This window comes from Rhincodon typus, chromosome 31 (assembly GCF_021869965.1).
Source record: "Rhincodon typus isolate 14 chromosome 31, sRhiTyp1.1, whole genome shotgun sequence".
Taxonomy (NCBI): domain Eukaryota; kingdom Metazoa; phylum Chordata; class Chondrichthyes; order Orectolobiformes; family Rhincodontidae; genus Rhincodon; species Rhincodon typus.
Window position 1 is genome coordinate 35,816,934 of NC_063362.1, and position 27,346 is coordinate 35,844,279.

Below are 27,346 nucleotides of genomic sequence, written 5' to 3' on the forward strand. Positions count from 1 at the left end.
CCATTGATACATACCTTTCAATTTCAGAACTGTCTGTGCATCTGCAGCTGCCTGCAGACACTTTTTTAATTTCCAAGCTTAGAAAAACACATCATCTTTTAAAGAAACCATGCACTCTTTACCCCCTATCATTTTTAAAAACAAATTCTAACATCATGTCTTCCAATTTGCAAGTACTCTACTCAACTTTGCAACAGTAACCAATACTGTACACAGTTCTCCAGATATGGTCCCACCAATGCCCTGTATAACTGAAATACAACCTCCTTATTTGTGTAGTCAACACCCCTTGCAATAAATGGTAGCATTCTATTAATTTTCCTAATTACTTGTTGAACTTGTATACTAACAATTTGTGATCCATGCACTGGGACACCCAGATCCCTATGCGCCTCAGAGCTGTGTAATATCTAACCATTTAGAAAATATGCTTTGTTTATTCTTCATGCCAAAATTATCAATTTTGCATTTTCTCACATTACATCCCACTATACATACCTTTGCCCACTCACTTAGCTTATCGATATCTCTTTATGATATCCTTGTATCTCTTCATAATTTACTTTCCCACCTATCTTTGTGTCTTCAGCAAATTTGGCATCCATACTTTCTGTCCCTTGATCTGAGTCATTTATACAAGTTATAAACGACTGAGGTCCCAACACCGATCTCTGCGACACATCATTCGTTACATATTGCCAGCCTAAAAATGACACACTTACACTTACTCTCTGCTTCCTGTGAGCCAAGTCAATATGTTACCCCTGCACCATGAGCTTTTATTTTGTGCAATAATGTTTATAATATGTAATGTACAGTGTGTAATCAATATGTAGAGTGAATTCTTCCACATGTATCACTGACTTTCTAAAAAGCTGTCATTATTTTTACATTATTTCTAACTTTATCATATGGTTATTTTTAAGTAACCCGCTCACCAGCTTCCCAGAAGTGATTTTTTTACCCTCATCATTCCTCTTTCCTACCAAGTTGTATCCACATCTTGGTTCCCTGAGCTTAGGTCTTTGCTCTCTGGTATGCTAATTTCATCATTAACTAATGGAGCTATCCTTCCAACTTTTCCTAGTTTCCCGCCAATCCTAAATGTCCTGTACCTTCAAAATTCTGTTACCAATCCATGTCATCCTGTCTTCACAGAATGCCCTTCAAAGGGCTGTGTAGACTCGATGGGCTGAATGGCCTGTTTCCACATTGTGGGAATTCAATGATTGCTTCTGGAATAGTGATTTAAGTTGAGTATTTTGGCAGGGAGCAGGCACCTGAGGACAGTGTTAATGGAATGATACTTATACTGTTGGATTTGTGACAGGTAAAGTAAATACATAAAGCCATGAATTTTTATTCCCATTTAAAATAATTTATGATGACTAAGGTTTTGTTTTTAAATTCAGTTCAGAATACACCCGTGTTGAATTCAGAAGCAAATATAGTTTGAGTTCTGGAACAAGTCAATTCAATAGGTGGCTCTAGTTTGTACAACATTTAAGCTGCAAGAGTTTAGTTAGAAATCTGTAGGTTATTAGTTCTAAGGAAATTTAGACTGCCAGACTTATGTCAACAATTTGGAAAAGACTCAAATTTTGTGAAAACTGTCTGGAGTCAGTTAAATAGAATGCGAACAAGTTGAGGTAGGGATTTAACTTCTTTGGACTTGAACCTCTGTAATGGATAGTGTCGGGAAACAGTTTGAAACTATGCTTAGCTATGCATTTAGACAGCGTCCTAACTGTCATAAAAACAATCAGAGATTGTTGATTTTTTTAATCCTTAATTTGTATAATAAACTCCTGCTATGGTTAAGAGAAAATCTGAAGCCTCGTGAATATATTTCCTTTGACTAAGAATCACATTAACAAATTAAACAAAAATAAATATGATCTATCAAGCCAGGATTCATTCTGGGATCTGTCTTGTCCTGTTATAACGGGGGATAAACAAGAGTTGAGATTATGACAAATCATAAGAAAATTAAAATAAATACTTGTCAAGTTGGCAATTATGTGTCCACCTAGATCTGTTACAGTGGATATTAAACGTTCCAGCTCATGTTAAAGACATTCCAAGTGAAAATGATAACTATATTCCATTCTGTGAGGAACTACTATGCCCAGCTGGTGATTATATTTCATTTAGTTAAACTGTACTTCATGGCAAATGAGTTCAGACAAAGATCAATACTGGTGAGGATGCAGATTGTTTACATTTGGTAAGATCTCTAAGGTTTTGGAGTAGATCTGTAGCTCGGGTTGTGGGTGTTGAGGTTGGTTGGCTCGCCGAGCTGGTTTGTTGTTCCGCAGACGTTTCGTTACCGTGCTTGGTAACATCCTCAGTGCAGCCTCTGATGAAGCGTCGGTGTGTTTTCCCGCCTGGTTTTTAAACTCTAGTGTCCGTTGCGATGGATTGCCTCACTTCCGGGTTTCCTCCGTAGTGGAATGTATACGAGGTCGAGTTCAATGTGTTTATTAATGGCATGCTTCGTGGAGTGCCATGCTTCCAGGAATTCTCATGCTTGTCTCTGCCTAGCCTGTCCCAGGATTTTGGTGTTGTCCCAGTCGAAGTCGTGGTTCTCCTTGTCCATGTGGATTGAGATGAGTGAGACAAGGAGAACCACGACTTCGACTGAGACAACACCGAGATCCTGGGACAGGCTAAGCAGAGACAAGCACGAAAATTCCTGGAAGCATGGCACTCCACGAAGTATGCCATTAATAAACACATTGAACTCGACCCAGTACACATTCCACTACGGAGGAAACCTGGAAGTGAGGCAATCCATTGCAACAGACCCCAGAGTTTAAAAACCAGGCGGGAAAACACACCGACGCTTCATCAGAGGCTGCACTGAGGATGTCACCAAGCACGGTAACGAAACGTCTGCGGAACAACAAACCAGCTTAGCGAGCCAACCAACCTCAACATTTGGTAGGATGTTACAGGAAGCATCCAGCTATTGCTACAAGTGAAGATTTTATTCATGAGATCCTATACGATGTCTCTTGCTATACTTTGCAGACTCTCCAATTTAGCTGGGATGATCCCCGGTATGGAGGGGTTGTCTTATGAGCAAAGGCTAAGCTGGGTAGGACTCTACTCACTGGAGTTTAGAAAAATGAAGGGTAGTCTCATTGAAATATGAGGGGTTTCATAAGGGGCTAAATAATACAGAGAGGATGCTTCCCCTCATGGGACAGTCTAGGGCCAGAGGGCATAGTCTCAGAATAAAGGGGTGCCAATTTAAGAATGCAATGAGGCAGAATTTCTTCTGAGGGTTGAGAGCCTTTGGAACTCATTGCTGTAGGAGCAGAGTCCTCTGTGTATATTTAAGGCTGAGATAGAGGGAATAAAGAGTTACAGGGAAAGGCCAGGAAAATGGACGTGGGGCATCGCAGGTCAACCATCATCCTACTGAGTAGTGGAACAGGCCAGAGGGGTCAAATGACCCACTCCTGTTCCTATTTCTTATGGTCCTATGGATACCTTGCTTTGTTCTTGGCTGTCTTCCGGATCTACTAGATCCATGGCTATGATGGTCAACTTCTAAAAATATTGGGACTTGTAAAGCTGTATTGGGTAAAGCTGTGTTCCCTTCCAAAGTCTGAAGACATCTGAAGTAATGTTTCAAGATGTTTATAGTGTGCGTGAGTAGCTGTAACAGCTCATAGCATCTTGTACTCTGCTAGCGTTGTGGCAGAATCAGAGATCTCCAAGTACAGGACGAGGAAGATAATCTAGAGCTAATGGACCTACATTCTTCATCATAATTCTGACATAAGAAAAATTCATGACTTCTGTCTGGGCAGTGAGCGTTCACTAACATGATTTTGACTGTTAGTGTCTGTTCTCCGATAGCAGCACAGTGATGTGGCAACACTGCATTAGTTAGGAGCTAGAAAATGCACCTAATAATCATAGAATCACAGAATCCCTACAATGCAGATAGAGGCTAGGGAAAGCCCAGAGCAGGACTCTGGCAGTGGAAAGAAAAGTTGGACTCTCTTAACATATCTTTTTTTCTTATCTTATTCTAAGTTAATGGGAATGGTGCCATGTATGTACGGCAAAGGTACACATTTTTTGCTGTATTTATACATTGAGTACATGTGACAATAAATTATTCAATTCAATACAGTGCTACACACCTTTTATTGACATGAATCCTTAAAACCTACTTTCTGTTTGAACACCAAGTATCGAATTTTATAGATCTTCCAACTCCTGATGGCATATTTGAAGGTGAGGGCAAGACTTGTGAGAATAGAAGGGTGGTCACCTACCTCTGATCTGTCTTGCATATCATAAGAGGTGGGCAAGATGTCAGATAGAAGCTGGGAGATCAAGCAGTTCCACTTGTGCAGGCTACTGTCAGGCACATGCTTGGGAGAGTCTGCTCCATTCCCCTTTAAACATCACTACCACCAGCCTCTAGGACATGGCACCTGATGACCCCAGACCACGGTGAGCTAGGCAGGCCCATCCAATGTCAACAGATTTATCCAAAGTCTGGGAAGTTGTCACTTCTACAGAACACTTTCAACAATTATGGCATGAAACATTAATCCTCTCAAACCCCAACTTCACAGATATGCTGTGATATATTACCAGGATTAGCTCAGTAAAATATAACTGCTTTTGCTGTATATTTTTTTAAAAAATCTGAGTTTATACTAGTTTTTCTGTCCAAGTGAGCATTGTTTCATCAACATCCTTCGATGAAACTATTAAATGGTCCAAAGGATGCAATTGCTTTGTGGATGGGTCTATACATGAGTTTTGGCAATAAGGAAAGCAATTCACATCATAATTCATCTCCTTATTCTTAATTATGATAAAAATGTGACTGTTTTTCCTGGTTAATTTGTATTTAGTGGTTCTGAGATATGTAGAGAATGCGCATTGTGGAAAAACATTTCAATTGGGCATGTATTTTACCCTGAAATTCAGGGAAAGTGAGTGTGCTTCCATGTGTAAATTCATGTTGCCTCCCAAGTTCCATGAGGTTTTATACCGACTCTATATTAATATGGAGAGGTGCGTTCTCAAGATTATGGGGCATCAAGATGATGGAACTTGGTCAAGAGGGTCTCAAAAGGTGGATTGTAGTAACAGTAAGCGCATGTAAAGAGATCAAAACACAACATCAGCAAGGTACGGGAGAGAGTGTGTAATAACAGGATTGATCAAAAAATCTCCAGGTAAAAGGCTAAGACATATAAAAGGCAGCTACAGACAAAGGGAGAGGTAAACTGATAGAAACAAGGATGAGTATTTTAAAAATTTAAGCATTACTTAATCTAGAGATAATGAAGTTCAGCAAGCATGTTACACAGGTTACCTCAGGTTACGACGATATGGACTTAGTTAAAGATAGGACACGGAGAAACAGTTTTTGGTGATGTCATGTTTAAGGAATCCCATGAGTTTCATGGAGAATAAAATGGAACAAGTTGTGAGCCGGAGAGGTAAAAACTGGCCCCATTCTGTGTGCCACAAAACATTACAAGGCAACATCAAACGGCACATAATGGGGTAATTTTTCCTTTCAGTTTAGTATCAAATCCACACACCAGATTCCTTGACAACTGACATTCCTTCAGTAATGAACTGAAAATAGACTGATCTATTGCCATATCTCATCTGCATGATGAGAAAACTGTGAAGGCTTTGACTTTGAATCCTGAAAACTTAAAGACCTAAAGTAATGATTCATATGTTATTCAACACTGCTGTTTACACCTATTACTTTGCATTTTGGAATTTTATGATATTACAGAGTGATTGTTTGCAGTCTTGCCTCAGTGCAGTCCTTGGCTGTAATGTAAATTGATTTTTTTTTGAAAAATAGACCTTTGAACTGAAATTGAAATATTAGCTTAACTTATCATTAGCTGGGTGTCAGCCACTGAGGCATGGACGACACTCTCACTTGTGTCAGGAAGTTATGGATTAAAATCCAATTTCAGCAATTTGACTGTACAACCTCGGTTGTCCTTCCAGTGCACTACTGTGGGAATGCTCCCCTGTCAATGTTGTGTGTTGGGCAAGACATAAACCACAGCCCTGTCTGCCCTGTCTGGTTAGAGCTAAGGGCTCCATGGCACAATGTGAAGAGGAGCAAGGAAGCTATCAACAGTGTCTTGGTCAATATTTATTCATCAATCAACATCACAAACAAACAGCTTTCTTCATCATTAGCATGTTACTGTTTGTGGGATCTTGCTGTATGAAAACTGATTGTTGTAGTGTAGGACACATAGGCAATGACACCATTTCAAAAGTACTTTTAACTTGAAAATGCTGCAGGAAGTGGGGAAAGCCATGAAATAAATGTAAGTCCTTTTTTTACCTTTATATGTTCAAGTCTTGGAGAGATGTTCAAACTCAGGCCCTTCAGTTTTCACTGATGCTGGCAGATCTGCAGAGTTTCTCATGCATTTTCTGTGTTTGCTCCCCAGAACATTACCAGGATGACACTGCCTCCTCACAGTCATTTATCTGTCTGCTATGAAGCTGAACTCAGTTGCTAGAACATTAATAAAGGTAAAATACTGTTGATGCTGGAAATCTGAAACAATCGTTTTTAGACTTCTCTTACATCAACAACTCCAAGACTTGAACATATAAAGGACAAAAAGACTTATATTTATTTAATGGCTTTCACCACTTGCTATAGCATGTTCAAGAAAGTAAAACTCGAATTAAAATTCTAAAACCTACCGTGGTGGTGTAGGCTGCATCTGGATCGTCTTCCAAAATTCGGGAGAGCCCAAAGTCTGACACTTTACACACCAAGTTACTGTTGACGAGGATATTTCGAGCTGCAAGGTCCCTGTGTATGTATCCCAAGTCTGATAAATACTTCATTCCAGCTGCTATCCCACGAAGCATTCCGACAAGTTGGATAACAGTGAACTGCCCATCGTGTCTCTATAGCAATAGGAGAAAGAATCAATTTGTTTCCAGTGACTCCATTCGGCTGATGCCATAAGGACATTCTTTACAACAGGAGACTTAATTTTTTTTAAGAAAACGAATCCGAGCAAAAAGTTTTAAGTCCGAGGCTCAATAAAATCTGTGCCAAGCAGTCCCCATATTGCAGAACTTCATCTTACAACACATATTCACTGACAGGAAATGACAGGGCAAAGTTTCACCATCATTGCCTGGCCAATCTCAGTGAAGGAAATCTCACAGGCATTTAGGTGACCCAACTCCCCCTGCCTAGGTGGAGCACATGTAAAAAAAACAACAAACCATCACGCCCCCTTCTCATGGTGCACTTCCCAAACATTTTTTTACGGAAGAGGGAAAACCTTCATGCCAGCTGTATGGTCAGGGTCAGGAATGCATTGTCTGAGGCTATGGGGGAGGCAGGTTCACTGGAGTGGTTAGGTTCTGGAATGTACTGTCCAAGAGCGTGGTGGAGACAGATTCACTTGAGTAAGTAAGGTCAGGAATGAACTGCCTGAGAGTGTGGTGGAGGCAGAGTCAATTTAGGCTTTTAGAAAGAATTTGGATCATTATTTGAAAAGGAAATACTTGCAGAGCTACAGGGAATACAACGGAAGTGAGACTAGGTGCATTGTCCCTTCCCAGATGTAATGGCCGAATGGTCACCACCCCTTCTGTAACCATTCTATCGCTCTCGTCTGCATCACAATAAGCCTATCTTTGCTGAAATGACAGCCAAAAGTTATTAGTTTTGCCCCATATCAGAATTTGTTTCAATGTTGCAAGGCTTAGCAGGACTTTTGACAATACAGTGTCTTTTCTGAACCTTGCCAGAAGAAATTTTTTCATATATGAAAAGGAAGAATCCATTTTTGCTGACAATAAATATTAACCAGTAGTTAAAAAACATTTCAGTCAAGAGGATGATTACATTGAAAATAATTTCAAATTTCTAACTCATTAGTTAAAGCACAATGTGTCGCATTGAACTCTGCTACAACTTTTGACGCATGTTGTGAATTATTCATTAAATGTCTTCTTCAGAAAACCTGTGTAGTAACTGGGATTTCTACCCATGTACTGTGAAGAATGTAACTCTGATATGCATCATCGTCCTCACTGAAGATTTGTAAATTGTGAAGTGAATATTCAAATTCGCATTCCATCTCTGACTTAAGTTACTTTGAGCATAGTAGGGAAAGTTTGAAGGGAGATGAACTGTTCAGCGAAGGATGATCAAACAGGTAAATCTGCAGAAAGGTTAGTGTTGAGATGACCAAGGCCCTTGAATCCTCAGAAAAGAATAAAACTCGCTGAAGTGACAGCTTATTGGCCAAGTTGTATTCGGCTCTGTGGGATTGATTGGCCAGGACCTGCTTGAGGTGTACAACAGTGTGCTTCTGTCAGGTAGCATGTGTTATGAGGAAAGGTATCATCACCCTCATCTACAAGTGAAAGGGGGAAGAGGGAGGAAGTTAGAAATAGGTGACCAATTTCACTGCTGAATGTGGATTACACAATCCTGTCTAAGGTCGTCACCATTTGGGTCAGGCCTATGCTGGGATCGATGATTCACCCCGACCAAACCCGTGCTGCTCCAGGCAGGACGATCTCTGATAGCTTCACACTTGTCAGGGATATGATCGCCTATGTGCAGGACAGAGGGATGGATGCCTGCTTCATCAGCCTGGACCAAGAGAAGGTATTTGACAGGATATCACACATCTACAATTGGATCTAACTGCTCTACGCCGACATCAGTAGTACAGTCTCAATCAATGGGTGGAATCAGATCAAATATGGAGTCAGGCAGGGCTGTCCACTCTTTCCTGCCTTGTTTGTGTGTTATATGGAGTCTTTTGCCAAGTTCATCAGGAAGGATGAGATTGAGAGTGGTGACTATTCCAGGAGGCCTGCAGGTCAAAGCCTTCCCTGTACATGGATGACATCATTGTTTTCTGCTCAGGTCCGCTGACAGTGCACAGACTTATGAGCATCTGTGACCAATTTGAACTAGCATCAGAAGCCAAGGTAAATCGAGATAAGAGTGAGGCCATATTCTCTGGGAACTGAGCCGACTGATCCTTTATCCCCTTCACCGTGAGGATAGATTACTGAAGGTGTTGGGAATATGGTTTGGAGGGGCCGGGGCATGCACAAAAGCTTGGGAGGAGTGTACACGAAGGTGAGGCAGAAACTGGGCTTTTGGGAACACCACTCCCTCTCCATTGCGGGTAAAAACCTGTTCATCAGGTGTAAGATACTTTCTGTTGTTGTATATGGCGCAGGTCCAGCCTATTCCCAGGTGACTGTTGCAGTCATCGGAGTCATCTTCCACTTCATCTGGAGGTCTATGATGGACCGTGTCTGCAGGGACACCATGTACGAAGCTCTGGATAAGGGAAGGAAGAATGTACCCAAGGCTAGCCTCATCCTGATTGCCACCTTTGTGTGTGGCTGCATCAAGCTGTGCATAGTCACTCGGCAAACACTAAGTGTCCTAATGTACTGAGGTTCTACCTGTCCTTGGTGTTGCGAAGTGTCTGGCCTCGTTGTTGCGGAATGCTCAGAGCATCACCATTCCGTAACACCTGTCCTACGTGGAGAAATTTGCAAAGAAAAACACCTTTGACCATCAGGGAGTAGTCAGCACGTAGCACCCTCATGACCTTGCGAGAAAAGGAGACAGTGCATCCTGTGGGGTTATTCCCTGAGTAGAGCATCAACGTCATTTGGCAGAATGTCTCATCACCATAACTTTCCAACAAGCACCTTGAAATCACTTGGCTGGTGGTGAGATCCTTCATGTGCGCCCTGGCTCTCTGCACCACTACACATTGCTCTCAAAGTGGCTCAGGTGGGTAGAGACTATCACACAGCTTCTGCTGGAATGTGCCTTTGCAAAGGAAATCTGGAGACAGATGCAGTGGTTCTTGTCGAGGTTTGTCCCGAGCAAACCCTGTGACTCCCCGGGACACACATCGGGACAAACATTGAGTGCGCCTCGAGGACCATCAACTCGGTGAAAGGCGCACTTTGGCCTGCCCGAAACCTGTTGGTGTTCCAGAACAAGGAGCTGACCTTGACCAAGTGTTGCAGACTGGCACATTCCAAGACTACGTGCCGAGGGATGCACTAAAGCTTGGGGCAGTTGCTGCCAAGGCGCAGTGGGGAAGGCCTTCCTGGTAAAGCTAAATGGGAGTCCATTCAGTTATTGGACCCTCCCGATATTTCAAATGTATGCAAATATAGTGTTGTACAGTAAGAAATGCTTTGGATTTGTTAGTTCCCCATATGTAAAGACTGTCCAGTATCAAACTGCACTAGTGATTATGTATGTAAATAAAACTTTTTTATGAATAAAATATAGTTTTGAAATAAAGTAAAAGGAAAGGTAGTCCATTGGCGTTGAAAGTTAAAGGCAGAATGAAGTGAGTTTGGGTGGAGAATTGGATCTTTCAGACACGAATCGCACACCACCCAACCCAAACCTGTTCTGAGGAAGGATCACCAGACCTGAAACGTTAACACTAAATTTTTCTTCACAGATGCTGCCAGACCTGCTGAACCTTTCCAGCAACTTCTGTTTTTGTTCCAACCTGATCTGCTGCTTTCAGTTAAAATTCTTCCCACATTGTATCTCCTTCTCACAATGTGTTCTGGATGAAGAAAAGCCATTGTGGATTTGTTAGCTGGTAATGTACTCTGTAATTTTCTACATAATTCCATTTAACTGCAAATACTCCTGGACTATCACATCAGATATAGTATGTCAAGTGGTTGTATTTCCCAAACACAAGCCTCACTAAAGATACCAGAAAAATTGCACAGTCCAGTTAATTGCACAAAGCAATGATGTAGTGTGTTGATACTTTACCCTTGATGCATCTTTAACAGATTAGATGAGCACTTGTTACAAGCACTTGAAGAATTAATCTCACGTTTGAGTTAAACATGCTCTTTAGAGATTAAAAAATAATGGAGAACTGAGTTCCAAACGGCTACACACGAAATATTAACTCTGTTTTTCTCTCTCCACAAATGGCACCAGACTGGCTGAGCTTCTCCAACAATTTCCTGGTTTTATTTCAGATAATCAGAACCTGCAATACTTTGCTTTTGCCCTTTAGGGATTATTTATTGTGAATTACAGCTCAGTGTCCCCTTGTCCAGCTGGTAGTCCCATCAAGAATGTCAATTTTGAAGATGGTGAATGGGGTCTGAATCAAGCTTCTTATTCGATAGTGCAGAGCTTCTTGAATGTTGTTGGAGCTGCACAGTTTTGAAAGTAATCCATCTCATGCCTGCCTCATAGATGGTAGATAGAATGGTTATGAAGGCTCAGCAAAGTATCATTCAATGGCCATGATTTAAATAGAAGAGCATGTTCTCCTATCCAGATCTGCTCTATGACTTAGATAAATTTTAAACAAACTCACTGTGGGGAAACAGGTATACATCTGCTTTTAAACAGAGAATATCAAACAACTGCTAAAATGTTGAAGAGTCCATTGACTGCGGTGTTTGTTCTCTTGCTCTCAAACCCATCATATTTAAGGGTTGTCTTTGCCCACAATTTGCCTTATTCTTGTCTATTTTCCAACAAGCATCAGAAATTGAATCAAAACCCTGTCCTGTTCCAGCTCGTTTTACCCATTACCTCTTGATTAGATATAGAGAATGACTGTGAAAGCAATGATCAAGGCCACCATACCCTTTTCACTGACAATAGACATACGGCAATGGGCAACTTACAGTGTATGGTCAAGTGGCGAAAAATAGTTATCAGCCTATTGTATGCAAAACATAAAATATTTCACTCATAATTCAATTCTGTTCGATTGGAATGAAAATAGTACTACAATTTCACAGTGAACTGCTCTTATGCATTTATGAAGTGTTGGCTGAAAGCGCAGCAAAATACATAGATCATATTTTAATAATATTTTCTGATTACCGTTGAATACAACATTTTTGCAAGAAGGCTTGATTTAGCTTTGCCTTTTATTGTGGGTGAGCATAAAGATAATATTATTTGTTATCATTTTCAGTGTTAAATCAGTGACGAGTAAAGCTGGATTTAGTTTTAAAATAAAACTTGAGTCACATTTTGAACTTGGCACATAACTCCTGATCCACAATCAGATTACAAATGGCAGTGGTTGTAAAATCTAATTTCGAACAAATGACTTAAGCCTGACTGCTATGAAATATTGTTTGTCTTCACTAGACTGTGCAGCATAGAAGAGGCAAACATGTTTATAAAGAGAAGGGCTATCCGAAAGAATAATTAAATGAGTCAGGAATTTGGCCCTCTGCTCATTTTGAATCTTCTCTTTTCTTCAAGTTTCAAATTTCTCCAAATCATATACTGTCATGAAATCATCTGATCATATATTCATCACAACAACCAATATGAATAGCTTTTTAAAAGGGAAAATATTTACTAGGGATAGGAAGTATAAACCCAAGTTCGATGAATATTCTGTTCGAATAAGTGCAAGTAAGCTTACCCTCAGAAATGAATCCAGCGATCCATTCTCCATATAGTCAGTAACTATCATCACTGGTTTACCTGGAAATGAGATAGTCATGAAGTATTGAAATGTCTCATGTCTTTATCCATGCTAGACTGAACACAGAGTAATTCTAAAGTAAACAGAGGCACACTGCACATGCTAAACAAGAACTGAGAACATGAGGCTGTGGCGTTCTGACATATATAGCTTCTGGTTGTCACAACTGATTTGTTTTCCCATGCTGCTCTATCTAAATAGACGCCCACTTTGATCCTAGCTCAGTCTGTACATTATCTGGGTTTGTTGCTACATCACGCTGCAGTTTGTATTCTTTCAACATTTGTCAAAAGGACTCAGATCCAGATTTGCCCAGTTTGATCTGCAGAAGCCCACACTAATCTCTCTTTCTAAGGTTTTGGAGTAGATTTGTAGCTCGGGTTGTGGGTGTTGAGGCTGGTTGGCTCGCCTACATGTTGTTCTGTAGACGTTTCGTTACCGTGCTGGGTAACATCATCAGTGCAGCCTCCGATGAAGTGTCGGTGTGTTTTCCCGCATGGTTTTTAAACTCTGGAGTCAGTTGAGCTGGATTGCCTCACTTCCGGTTTTCCTTCGTAGTGGAGTGTATATGGGGTCGAGTCCTATATGTTTATTGATGGCGTTCTTCGTGGAGTACCAGGCTTCTAGGAATTCCTGTGCCTGTCTCTGCTTAGCTTGTCCCAGGATTTTGGTGTTGTCCCAGTCGAATTGGTCATTCTCCTTATCCATGTGGATTGAAATGAATGAGTATTGGTCATGTCTTTTTGTAGCCAGTTGGTGTTCCTGTACCCTTGTTGTTAGTTTCCTTCCTGTTTGTCCGATGTGGTGTTTCTCACAGTCTCTGCAGGGGATCTTATAGATGACATTGGTCCTGTCCATGGCAGGGAGTGGGTCTTTAGTTTAGGTGAGCAGTTGTCGTAGGGTTGATGTGGGCTTGTGGGCTTGTGTGCCACTCTAATGCCCAGCGGTCGTAGGAGTCTTGTGGTGAGTTCCGATGTGTTCCTAATGTAGGGTAGTGTGATGTGTGTCGGGGCGTGTAGTATCTTCCTAATGTTGTTCATGTAGGCATCTTCTGACCCAGTTTTTTGGATATCCATTATCCTTGAAAACCTGGAAGAGGTATTCTTCTTCCTCTTGGCGTAGTTCTGTGTTGCTGCAGTGTGTTGTTGCCTGTTTAAATAGTGTTCGCACGTAGCTTCGTTTGTGTGTGCTGGGATGGTTACTATTGAAGTTCAGTACCTGGTCCGTGTGTGTGGCTTTTCTGTGTACTTTCGTTTGGAGTTCCCCATTTGTCTTGCGCTCTACCATGACATCCAGGAATGGGAGTTGTTTGTTCTTCTCCTCCTCTCTGGTGAATTTTATTCCGGTGAGGGTGTTGTCCAAAGGAGAAAAACAAACAGCTGCGTGCGAACACAATTTAAACAGGCAACAACACACTGCAGCAACACAGAACTATGCCATGAGGAAGAAGAATACCTCTTCCAAGTGTTCAAGGATAATGGATATCCAAAAAACTGGGTCAGAAGATGCCTACACAAGCAACATCAGGAAGATACTACATGCCCCGACACACTCATCACACTACCCTACATCAGGAACGCATTGGAACTAACCACAAGACTCTTACGACCGCTGGGCATCAGAGTGGCACACACGCCCACATCAACTCTACGACAACTGCTCACCTAAACTAAAGACCCACCCCTCACCATGAACAGGACAAATGTAATCTATAAGATCCCCTGCAGAGACTGTGAGAAACACTACATTGGACAAACAGGAAGGAAACTAACAACAAGGGTACACGAACACCAACTGGCTACAAAAAGACATGACCAATACTCACTCATCTCAATCCACATGGATAAGGAAAACCACCAATTCGACTGGGACAACACCAAAATCCTGGGACAAGCTAATCAGAGACAGGCATGGGAATTCCTAGAAGCCTGGTACTCCACGAAGAAAGCCATCAGTAAGCACATAGGACTCGACCCCAAATACACTCCACTACGAAGGAAAACCGGAAGTGAGGCAATCCAGATCAACTGACTCCAGAGTTTAAAAACCATGCGGGAAAACACACCGACGCTTCATCGGAGGCTGCACTGATGACATTACCCAGCATGGTAATGAAACGTCGACAGAACAACAAACCAGCTCGGCGAGCCAACCAAACTTAATCTCTCTTTCTTTAATGACATTCAGTCTATGACTTCTTCTGTCTCTTCTTAGTAATTTTCCATTTTCACATTCTCCTTCAATCTCTGCTGTGCAGGAGTTATTTAGCTTTACCTTAATTCAAACATGCCTGTTACTGAATTCACTTTGCACCATTGAAATGTGCCCTCTGGTGCACTGCACCAATTCACCAAGGTTCTTTTGACAACACCTTCCAAACCTATGATCATTACCATCTAGAGGGGCAAGGGTAGCAGGTACATGGGAACACCATCAACTGCAGGCTCCCCCCAGCCACTCACCACACTAATGTTGAGATACAAGTCTTTTTTTAATTCTTCTCATTAGCAGAGGGTTGCGAGGAGAAGGTCAGCGGGGGTCAGAGGCAAGAGAAAGGGGACATCTTTCAGGCAACACACCATTGCTCTACATTTGAGTGCCCCAAATTGGAGCCATTGGAGCCCACCCCCTAAACTTGGCAGTAGGTTATCATGGTTTCCTTTGGAAAACTAGTTATCTATTTCTCTGGCTGGACAAAGTAGGTCATCAGGGAGATGATGAGTTTAGGCCCTTAACTGACCACTTCAGGGCTTTAATTGCTGAAGAGTTGAAAAGGCACCCATGGGCCTTCTTACTCAGTACCGAGTGGTTAAGGTGGCTAGAAGGAGGTATGTTTCTTCTCAGGGCTAATTTGCCCCATTAATTCCTCTGTTGCCCAACTTCCTCATTACTTTCAGCAAGGGGAAAATCATGTCCCATTCCTATCAACAATTCTCCAGCCAGTTCTGTAGGCTTTTTCCTCTTCTCATTGCTTCCCTATACATTGCATGTTTCCTCAATTTCTGGCTGCCACGAAAATTGTATTATATGTGTTTCCTGCAAAGCCTCTGGAGAAAATACTGTCCTTTGAGAACAGTGCTATTGTGATTGCTATGTTAAATTAGGACTACAATAGTGCAACGTCTATCACACTTGAGATACATGTAGAGAAATTCATCTTGTGCCCATGACAATGGATGGACCAGGGTATGTGCTCCTCAAGACCATCCATGTCCAATGGAGCCCAGAAGCAAATTCTGCACTGCATTGGGGCAGCACAGTGGCTCAGTGGTTAGCACTGCTGCCTCACTGCACCAGGGACCCGGGTTCAATTTCACCGTTGGGCGGCTGTCTGTGTGGATTTTGCACATTCTCCCCAGGGCTGCGTGGGTTTCCTCCAGGTGCTGTGGTTTCCTCTCACAGTCCAAAGATGTGCAGGTTAGGTGGATTGGCCATGCTAAATTGCCCGTAGTGTTCGGGGATGTGTAGATTAGGTGGGTTATCAGGGGATGGGTCTGGGTGGGATGCTCCAAGGGTTGGTGTGGACTTGTTGGGCCGAAGGGCCTGTTTCCACACTGTAGGGATTCTATTCTATGAATTATATTAATACTGCCAAAAAGAGTTCATTTGGCAAAGTTTGCCTCCAGCTTCCCCTGGAGCCACAAAGATACTAACGTAACATCCTAAACATTTCCTGAGATGTTGTTTGGGTGGTTATTTTCAGGACCAGTGGCTAGGCCACTCCAGATTTTGTACAATTGCCAGAATTTCACTTTTAGGTTCTTACAACTGGAGGAGGAATTCAAGTCACATCTTTAAGAAGCCTTGGACTACATATCTGTATGAGTGATTTGAAGTGGTCAGGAGGGCACTTGGATAGAAATGGCATATAGGGAAGCGGTGAAAAGGCAGGAGATTGACACGAGGTAATAGAATTGGTGCAGGCATGATGGGCTGAATGGTCTCCTCCTATACCATAATAATTCTGAGATTCTGTGTCTAATGGCTGTCCAACCCAATATGGTGCCCTAAGTAATGCAGCCACAGTAGATTTGTTGACAAAATATGTAAGTTTTACACTGGAAAAATGGATGATTTGAATTTCACTCCAACTATACCTTCCTTGGAACATTTGGTTCCGATTTATAGAAGGATAATACGATAGATGGTACTGGGTCAAATAGGTAGAGATAGGCATTAAGTGTTGGATGTTGAGTATGGAAAAGGCCATTGGGCTTGATATGTCAAGAATGCAAATCCATTGTCTGGGCAATTAGTGCTTGCTATATTCAGTATCTGATTGGCATCAGACAAGCCATATCTCCTCCTCTGAGCATCATCTATCAGCACCTATGGCTACACGTGGCTCCCTTCTGTTAGATAGTGATAAGGAGAATGCAGCAACTATAAAAGAGCTGGATCACACTTTTTTTAAAAAGTGAAAATTATTAATGGCACATATTGGTCTAGCTCTTTTTGTATACCTCAAAATGGATTGGTATATTCAACTAGTGTTGATTTTTTAAACTGTTTTCTCTCTCTACCATACTGGATCAGTGCAGAGATTCAACAACCCAAATGGATGGTGCTACGAAAGATCATGAAGGATGACTCAGATTTCATTTTTTTTTCTGTTGTCAGTGTGAGGATTCCTGACTGCAGTCAGAAGTCATGGGATCCCCCAACAGGCGACTGCTCCCTCTTCTTGCTCCATCAGGCACATCTCCTGATGCAAAATGGAAGCTCAGCTGCTCAGTGTGTGTCTCATTAATGACAGTGGGCTGAATGAAACTTCAGTCCTGATGTCAATGAAGCTTTGTTTAACTGTCATTGATTTGACTCTGAGAAGTGAAACCTACTCAGACAACCTCAATGCCCCTATTCTTTTTTTCAATCACACTGGTTGCACGTACTGCTGGGGGAAGGGTGGACTCAATTCTGTGAGCAAACCATCTGGAAACAGTCAGGTGTATCAAATCAAGCAGCAGTTATACAGCCAGGGAATAAAACAGCTCATGAATGAGAGCAGAAAACTGCAAAGGGAAAAAGTGAATGCACAGGACTATGGCAGATACAGTTTAATGTAATGTGTGTGATAGCCTGCACCTTTGATTTGAGGGGATTGCAGACGGAAGATGATCTAAATTTGGAAAACAATGTACAGAATAGCCAAACAAAATAATGAAAAGCTGGCTCACAGGGGCAGAGAATATTAGAAAAGATCAAAAGCATGCCAGGCTTTAGTGCAAAAAGTTTAGCTTTTATGGCAGTGGTGAAAATGGACTATCAATTTTTGATTTTGATCTTCTGATTTTCATACTTGGGAGCTTACATGCATAAAAATGGTTTTAAAAATTTCAACAAAAACTAATAGGATGGCCGCAGTATCACCTGACCAGGGTTAGTTCATGAAACCATCAATAACTAAGACCCAGTGGAAGTGAAATTCCCATTTCATCATAATTACTCAAATCAGTCACTCAGATTAGCATCCTTAGGGAAGACGACCAAAGCTGTAGACCAAACCCTGGAAAGTGGCCTCACTGGAACAAGCACATATTTGAGTAACGAGTACTTTACTAGTTAGTAAACAAAAGATTATGTTAAAATCTACATTACCATTAGGTAAGTGACATTGCTATCTTCTAAGAGATGGGATAAACCTAAACTAACTCATGGCTGCGGAGAGACTATAACCTGAAGACTAACAGACCAGCTCCTCTGAGAAACATAGTTATGTATGTATTAGTGCACAGAGCTGTACTGAGTATTCAAAATAAACCCTTTTAGGTCAACCACTTCATACAGCAATAGAGTATTTTAAAAGGTCACAAAACCCTGAACAATATTGTCCTTATCTCAGTCGTTAACTATGTGGAGCTGCCAGTGTTATGATCTCTCTACCTTAATTATTTTGTATGGTTTTGGATTACTAATTACTTCAGCTAGACCCACAGCATGTGACTCTTATACCTATCACGTTATTCCAGTCATTTCCAACATCACCTTATTTTTAATTTTCTGTAATTATCTCTCTATCTCATTTCATTGGATTAAAGGTCACTCCTTCACATGTTATTCAGCTGTTGACACTTTACTCACACCTTCTAACACTTTTGATCACCTGTAGGGACTTATTATTTGACACTCCACTCACATCATTTGTATGATCTTTTAATCTCTCTGCCCTTGAGCTCTCTGCCCATAAATTCTGTGTTCTGTGTGTTTCCCTCTCACTTCACCGGACAAAGGGTCTACACTCTAAAAGCTTGTGATTTCCATTAAACTTGTTGGACAATAACTTGGTGTCATGTGACTTTTGGCTCAGTTGTTAATGGCTGACCTCTTATCCTCAGGCCAATTTGTTTAATTCTGGGCTCTCCATTCATTCAGAAACAGCCTCTTGCCATCTAATGTGTCAAGCCCTTTCAAAGTTTAATGTGTTCAATTGGATCAGTATTCACTTCGGGAGGCAGTAGATTGATGGTAATGTCATAATCCAGAACCTCAGGCTGAGTAGGTATTTTCAAATTCCATCACATTAGATTGTGAAATTTTAATTCAATAAAACTCAAGAATTAAAAGCTATTCCATTGGCAACAATTATCGGGGAAAAATTGTTTTTTGATGTCCTTTAGGGAGGAAATCTGCCATTCTTATTAAATCTGGTCAACATGCAACTCCAGAGCCACAGCAATGTGGTTGACACTTAACTGCTCTCTGGGCCATTAGAAGCTGCCAATAAATGCTGGCCTAGTTAGTATTATCCATATTCCATGAATGCTTATTAAAATATTCTCTGAGGTCCAGTTGACTTAATTTCTGCCCGTAAGACAAACCTTTCATCTTTCATCGCACTACCTCTCTAGCTTGGGAGCAAGGCACCCATTATCTGTCATAAGAAAGGCATGTAAGAAAGACTCTATTACAATGGTCACTGGGGGCTTCAATAGACAGCTGGACTGGGAAAATCAGATTGGTTGTGGATCCTAAGAAAACAAATTTACGGAATGGCTATGATACGGTTTTTGGAGCGGCTTGTATTGGACTCCACCCGGGAACAGGCATTTCTAGAATTGATAATGTAAAATGGGGCAGATTTGATTAAGGAGTTGAAGGTAAAGGAACCTTAAGGGGACAGTGACCATAATATGATAGAATTTACCTACAGGTTAGGAGAATCCTGAATTGGATGTAACAGTATTACAATTGAGTAAAGGTAACGTCAAAGACATGAGGGTGGAGCTGGCCAGAGTTGACTAGAAAGGGAGCCTAGCAGGGAAGATAGTGGAGTGGCAAAGGCAGGGGTTTCTAGGGGTAATTTGGGAGACACAGCAGGAATTCATCCCAAGGAAGAAGAAACATACTAAGGGGAGGACAAGGCAATCATGGCTTACAAGAGATATTGGGAACAGCATAAAAGTCAAAGAAAAAGTATATAATGTGGTTGAAGATTAGTGGGAAGCCAGAGGATTGGAAAGCCTTTAAAAAACTAGCAGAGGATAACTAAAATGCAATTGGAGGTGGGGTCATGAAATATGAGCGTAATCTCATAGTAATATAATAAAAGATTGCAAAAGTGTTTTAGATACATAAAATATAAGAGGGAGGCAAGAGTGGACGTCGGACCACTGGAAAAGGAGTAATGGGGAATAAAGCAGTGGAAGAGGAGCTGAATAGGTACTTTGTATCAGTCTTCACAGAGGAAGACACCAGTAGCATACCAGAACTTCAGGAGAGTCAGGAGGCAGAGGTGAGTGCAATAGCCATCATTAAGGAAAGGATACAGGGGAAACTGAAAAGTCTGAGGTGGATTAACCACTTGGACCAAATAGAGTGCACACCGTAGATATAAAGGAAATAGCTGAGGGTATTGTAGAGGCATTGTTGGTGATTTTTCAGGAATCATTGGATTCAGGGTAGATCACAGAGGTCTGGAAAATGGTTAATGTAACATCGCTGTTTAAGAAGGGATAGAGACAGAAAACTATTGATTAAAGATTTTAGAGCCCATTATTAAACTTTATGAAGTGACAGCTACTTTCGTACTTACTTCTGGTAACAACTCCTTCTAGCCGAACGATGTTCGGATGGTCAAACTGTCCCATGATGCTGGCCTCGCTCAGAAAGTCCCGTCTCTGTTTCTCAGTGTATCCTGATTTGAGCGTCTTTAAAGCCACAGGGATCTCTCGCTTTGCTGGCAGCTTCAGACGACCATAACACACCTCCCCAAATTCACCTGCACAACAAAACATGTAAACAAAGGCCAAAAAGTGATACTAAGCATCCGTGCTAAATGGCTGGTGTCAGGTTAATAATCTGAATTTGAAGTCAATGGAACTAACTAATGGGTGGAAGATACAGGCTCGCTCATTTTGTCAACACCCCCACACACACAGAGAATGAATTATAAGGGATAAGCAGTAGACACAGAGGCACAATGGTTAGCACTGCTGCCTCACAGTGCTAGGGACCCAAGTTCAATTCCAGCCTTTGCTGCTTGTCCTTATGGAGTTTACATGGGTTTCTGCTGGTGTCTGGTTTCTTCCCACAGTCCAAAGATGTGCAGGCTAGGTGGATTGGCCGTACTAAATTGCCCATAGTGTCCAGGGATGTGCAGGCTAGGAGGGTTAGCCATGGGAAATGCGGAGTTACAGGATAGGGGGGTGGGGTGAGACAGTATGCTATTTGGAACATCGGTGCAGAGTCAATGGGCTGAGTGGCACCTATCTGCACTGTAGTGATTCTATGACACTGTGTGACCAAAGTTGCCTATGTCTCAGCAATAGGCTCACAAACAAACTACAAAGGAGCTTCCCTAACTCGCCCTTGTCATTAGAGAGAAATATAATTCCTACCTGAGCCAATAACCTTTTCAATTTTTATTCGTGACGCTTCTATTTCTCTGGCAAATTCACGGACTGCTTGGCCTGGGTCTTCGTAAGTGTGAGGGTCAACGTAAATCTTCGGGTCAGGGAACTTGACTGCAAAAACAAAGGTATAGCACTCTGGGTAATAGTGTTTTAAACATTAAAATAAAATGAGAATGCTAACTGGAATAATTCAGTAAACTGAATGGAAAGTTTAGTTTGAGATGCAAGTTTCAAAGTGAACTGAATGATGGATCCTTCAATGATTAAATCTGTTGATAAATCACAGCAGAAAACACAGGTGGCAAGAGGTAATTGTTTACTGGGTCACCAGTAGGTAAGACAGCATCAATATTTCAGTTATTATACTGTGCCCGCTGGCGTAGAGATGGAAGTAATGAACAACCTGTTCACTGTATTCCAATTATAAGGGATACGGATCAATGGTGGCTATGTGGTGTTGAGTTACAAATCACTTATTGAATGGTGGAACAGATGGGCTGAATGGATTCCAGTCCCTATGTGCACAGGATAATGTTAATGGATTGGAGACTAATATTTCCTTAAAGGGACACAGAGTTAGACTTAAATAAATCTTTCAAAGGTTAAACAAATTTAGCATGTCAAGGCACAAAAAAGGGCAAACCTGAATATGGCCCAGGATAGCAGCCTGTGAGGCAGGAGAGAATGAGGCTCTAGACTGAGGAGGGTAGGGATGGAGAAGGACATAGTCAGCCTTCGTATTGAGAGATAAATTGAGCCCCTTATGTGGCCAATTTCAGGTCTCAAATAACAGCAGCATGGGTGGTCCATGTTGGGTGGGTGGGTTCATGTAGTGGGGGGGAGGAGGGGTGGTGTTCTGGGACTTGATGGAGCTTGCATTGATGTGCCGAGGTCACAAGCCCAGGAGTTTTCTTTTTCAGACATTCATGGGATGAGGACATCATTGACGAGGCATGTTCACCAAACATTTATTCCACAACTGCCTGGGAATCACTTGTAGGTCAGACTGGGTAAAGATGCCAGATTTCCTTCCAAAAGGGTGTTAGTAAACATAGGGGGAGGTGATGGCCTAGTGGTACTATCACTGGACTGTTAATTTAGAGACCCAGATAACATTCTAGGGACCCAGGTTCAAATCCCAACATGGCAGAAATTGAATTCAATAAATATCTGGAATTAAGAATCTAACAATGACCATGAATCCATTGTCAATTGTCAGAAAAACCCATCTGGTTCACTAATGCCCTTTAGGGAAGGAAACTGCCATTCTTACATGGTCTGGCCTACAAGCAACTCCACACCCACAGCAATGTGGTTGACTCTTAACTACACTCATGGCAATTAGAGATGGGCAATAAATGCTGCCTGGCCAGCAACACCCTCATCCCATGAATGGATAATAAAAAAAAACAAGGTGAGTTTTTACTACAATCAACAGTGGTTATATGGTCACCATTACACCAGCACTCTAGTCCAGGTTTTTATTGAATTCACATTTCTCCATGGATTGGAATCCTACCAAAACCAATGTTCCCAGGACATTCATCTAGATTACTTCTCTTAGGCATTACCATTACCTATCCGTTATGCCTTTTGACCATAAGATCATAACATACAGGAGTAGAATTAGGCCATTTGGCCCATTGTGTTTGCTCCTCCATTCGATCATGGCTGATATATTTCTCAAACCCATTCTCCTGCCTTCTCCGCATAACCCCTCATCAACTTACTAATCAAGAAACTATCACTGTCTTAAATAGACTTAATGAATTGGCCTCTACAGCCTCTGTAGCAATGAGCTCCATAGATGAACCACTCTATGACTGGAGAAATTCCTCCTCCTCTCAGTTCTAAAAAGAGTTGTTCCTTCATTCTAAGGCTGTGCTGTCATATCCTAATCTCGCCAACTAGTGGAAACATCTTCTTCACATACTCTATCCAGGTCTCTCAGTATTCTGTAAGTTTCAGTCAGGTACCACCCCCAACCCCATCCTTCGAAACTCCATTGAGTACAGATCCATTGTCCTCAACTGCTCTTCATATGACAAACCCTTCATCTCCAGGAATTTTGTAAACATTTGCTGGACCCCCTCCAATGCTAACACATCCTTCCATGGATATGGAGCCCAAATCCACTCAATATTCCAAATGCAGTCTGACAAGAGCCTTATACAGCCTCAGTAGTACATCTCTGCTCTGATTTTCTAGCCCTCTTGAAATGAATGCTAACATTGCATTTGCCTTCTTAACTGCCGACTGAACCTGCATGTTAACCTTAAGAGAATCATGAACTCAGACTCCCAAGTGCCTTAGATTTCCGAAGTCTTTCCCTATTTCCAAAATAGTTTATGCCTCTATTCTTCCTACCAAAGTGCATAACTTTAATTTTTCTAACTGCAGCTTCTTTGCCTACTCTCCTAACCCATCAAAGTCCTTCTGCAGCTTCCCCACTTCCTCAACACTACCTGTTCCTTCACCTATATTTGTCATCTGCAAACTTAGCAACAATGCCCTCAGTTCTTTCATCCAGATTATTAATGTATAACGTGATGGTTGTGGCCCAATGACCCCTGCAAAATTCCACTCGTCCCCAGCTGCCATCCTGAAAATGACAGTTTTATCCCCATTCTCTGTCTTCTGCCAGTCAGCCAATTTTCTGTTCATGCCAATATCTTGCCCCTAACACGATGGTCTCTTATCTTATTTAGCAGCCTCCTGACCGACACATTGTCAAAGGCCTTTTGGGAAATCCAAATACATCCCTTACACTGGATCTCCTTTGTCTAACTTGCTTGTTACTGTTTCAAAAAATTCAAACAGATTTATCAAGCATGGCCTCCCCTTGACAAAGCTGTGCTGACTCAGTCCTATTTTACCATGCACTTCCAAATAATCTGTAAATTCATCCTTATTAATCCTTTAGTGTCTTGTTTTATGGTAGGTTGTTTGGGTAAACACCAAATTTAAATTGGTGAAGACTTTCAACACTGACCCAATTCTGTCTGCTAGAGATATCAGGCTAGGTTTTTGATCTCAATTAGAAATCAATTAGTTGAATTGCCTAATTGGAAGATTTGGTCAATCCTGTCATCATCTGCATTTATGCTGGACCTTACTTCGGTTAGGATTTTAATATGAATTTAATCAGAATTTTCTTAATCTCACTGGTGTATTGCAGAATTCATGACTACAGCTCTATTTGATCAGAGCTCTACCTATATCTCAAACCTTAAATCTAGGTCTCATTATTATTGACAGTAAAACACTCCTCTTACTATTAACTTAAAAGATTTATTTATATGAAACACAAGCTTCTGTTTTGAATGTGGGAAATACCGTATGGGCACCTCTGGTGTGCTATAATCCTAGTTCCCTTCTTGGACAATTCTACATCAGGATTATCTCTCAGTTAACTTCACGCAACTTCAAATAGAAAAAAATCAGTTCCTAAAGATGAGGTATTGGGTCTAAGGAATTGATCAAACCTACTCTAGATGAAAAGAGCCAGCTGAATTATTACAGTCCCCACGTAAATTACAACCAGTTTGTAATTTTCCTGGATATAATAAGGGACTGGTTACAAACTTCCTCAGTAATATCGTTTCCCCCACCAAAGCACGTAGGAGTTGGTTGCACCATTTAGAGATAATGGGAGACTATGTGGGACAAGATAAATTCAAAACCACATGAAAGTTTATTAAAATCCCAAACATGTAACTCAAAGTCTATGTGTAAACAGTAATTTTCCACAGTAGACAGGTTCCAGGAGTCTTATTGTGAATAGAGAAACCAGTTATAAACTTTAATTGTCACAACAAAGCTATTCTAAGTCAGCTATTAGTTAAGCATTCAACTAAGATTGCCTTAATCTCTGAATAAATGAGATTAACCTAAACTCATTAAACAAATCTGCTTTAACTGTTTTGTTCCTGGATACAATTTTTAATTAAAGTATTTTTAAATATAATTAATTTCTCATCTATAATAATCTGCGGTTTCTTAATTATAAATCTTTTTTAAATCCTCCAATTTGGTTTTGATCATTCTTAATTTTCAGGAAAAGCCAACCAACCCTCTGGAATTCTAAAGAAATACAGATCAGCTTCATCTGTTGTAGCAAAGCAAATCCTGCGCAAATGGTCATACTGATCAAATTGATCCCTAGTCATAGATAATTTTCATATGATTAGGCAATGTCTCTGAATTTTAGGTTTGCTTTCCTAATGTGGTTTGATCATCAGCTCATACACACTGCTGTTCTTTCCCTCGGTGTTAAGAATAAATACACGGTGTGCTGTTTTTATGGATGTGTCTTCACTTCAATGAATCTGTATTACTGTAAGAAGGGGAAAGCTTCACCTTGTCCTTTGTAATTTGTTTCTGACCACTTCCGAAACATTTGTTGTTAAAGTTTAAGAGTTTTACAAGAAATTAACTTTTAGTCAGATTAGACCATATATTCTCACACAAGTTCCTTTTACAGTTGCAGCTAGGTGTGACCTCCCTGATTGGGCACCTTGTGGCCCATGAAGGGTTACCCCTAGTGGCAAGAGTCACGTCCCACCTCCTCTGCAACGCTCCCAACCATCTGCCCCAAGTCACCAAAATCCTGAGGCTTGCTCCAATGTTTTACTGCTACTGACCAGGTGCAGTTCCAGTCATGGCCTCTACTGTCAGTGGTGCTGAAGAGCAGCTGGCCCACCAATTGGTCAGCATCTCTTTGAGGTGGGATCTCAATCTTTAATATGATGGGAGCCTGACCAGAGGCAACTACTTTCCAGGTAGACACAGGATTAGGTGGCGGTTCCCAGAAACCACAGAATCAGTGGCATCCCCTACCTTCCAGTTCCTACTTAGGACCCCCTCCATCAGCATGAAATTCAACCCAGAGAGTGGACAGGAGCATCACAAAGATGAGATCCTAAAGTGCATTTCATTGGCACCCCATCCACCATCAATGCACAGTTGCAGCAGTGTGTACCATTTAGAAGATGCACTGCGGTATTACCCCAGGGCTCCTTCCACAGGGCCTTCCAAACCCACATCCACTTCCATCTTGAAGGTCAAGGTCAACAGATACATAGGAACAAATGTGAGTTTCCCTTCAAGCTATTTGCCATCCTGACTTGGAAATACTTCAGTTTGCCTTCAGTATCCCTGGGTCAAAATCCTGGAACTCCCTACCAACAGGACTGTGGCTCTCCCTACAGCACATGGACTGCATCAGTTCAAGAAGACAGCTCACGATCACCTTCCTGAAGGTGGTTAGGGAATAGGCAATAATCATTGGCTCAGCCAGCAAAATCCAAAAAGTACTGGCAAAAGAATATTGGGATAGTTTCATTGAAACCAGGGTTAAAAGGAGAGGTGATGCATGTGTTCAAAATTCTGAAGATTATTTGATGAGCTGGCTGGCATACAGCAAATGATCCATGAGGGAGGTGCAGAAGGATTTTGAGTGCACTATAGATACTGTAGGACCAGCTTGAGGACCATTTTGTGTTGAGATTTGGCAAACAGAGACCCAGTCCAGGAAACACATACACATTTATAAACAGCCACTGAGTTTAAGTAGCATCGTAGCTAAATCAAATGCCAGCTTCTTCTGGTATCGAAATGCATTTTCTTTAGGACTCATCAAACAGCTAAAAAGGATTTTTATCTTCTTTGATGAAAATGATTGAGCCTAATTACAGCATGCACATTGCTACACTGAGATCAGCCAGCTCATCACATGAGAGATAGTAGGAACTGCAGATGCTGGAGAATCCGAGACAACGAGGTGCAGGGCTGGATGAACACAGCAGGCCAAGCAGCATCATAGGAGCAGAGAGGCTGATGTTTCGGGCCTAGACCCTTCATCAGAAAAGGGGGAGGGGAAGGGGGTTTTGAAATAAATAGGGAGAGAGTGGGAGGCGGATAGAAGAGGGATAGAGGAGAGGATAGGTG

At 41.5% G+C, this 27,346-nt stretch overlaps 1 protein-coding gene across 1 annotated transcript in view; it reads right to left on the minus strand.

Annotated features, from left to right (window-relative positions):
- epha8 (eph receptor A8) overlaps window positions 1-27,346 on the minus strand; it is a 416,521-nt gene that overhangs the window by 82,347 nt on the left and 306,828 nt on the right. Inside the window, exons 10-13 of the mRNA XM_048615051.1 lie at window positions 21,383-21,508; window positions 20,578-20,763; window positions 12,483-12,544; window positions 6,736-6,945 (exon numbers count right to left, since the gene is read on the minus strand). Coding sequence (XP_048471008.1) covers window positions 6,736-6,945; window positions 12,483-12,544; window positions 20,578-20,763; window positions 21,383-21,508 — 584 coding nt within the window. The remainder of the gene's footprint in view (window positions 1-6,735; window positions 6,946-12,482; window positions 12,545-20,577; window positions 20,764-21,382; window positions 21,509-27,346) is intronic.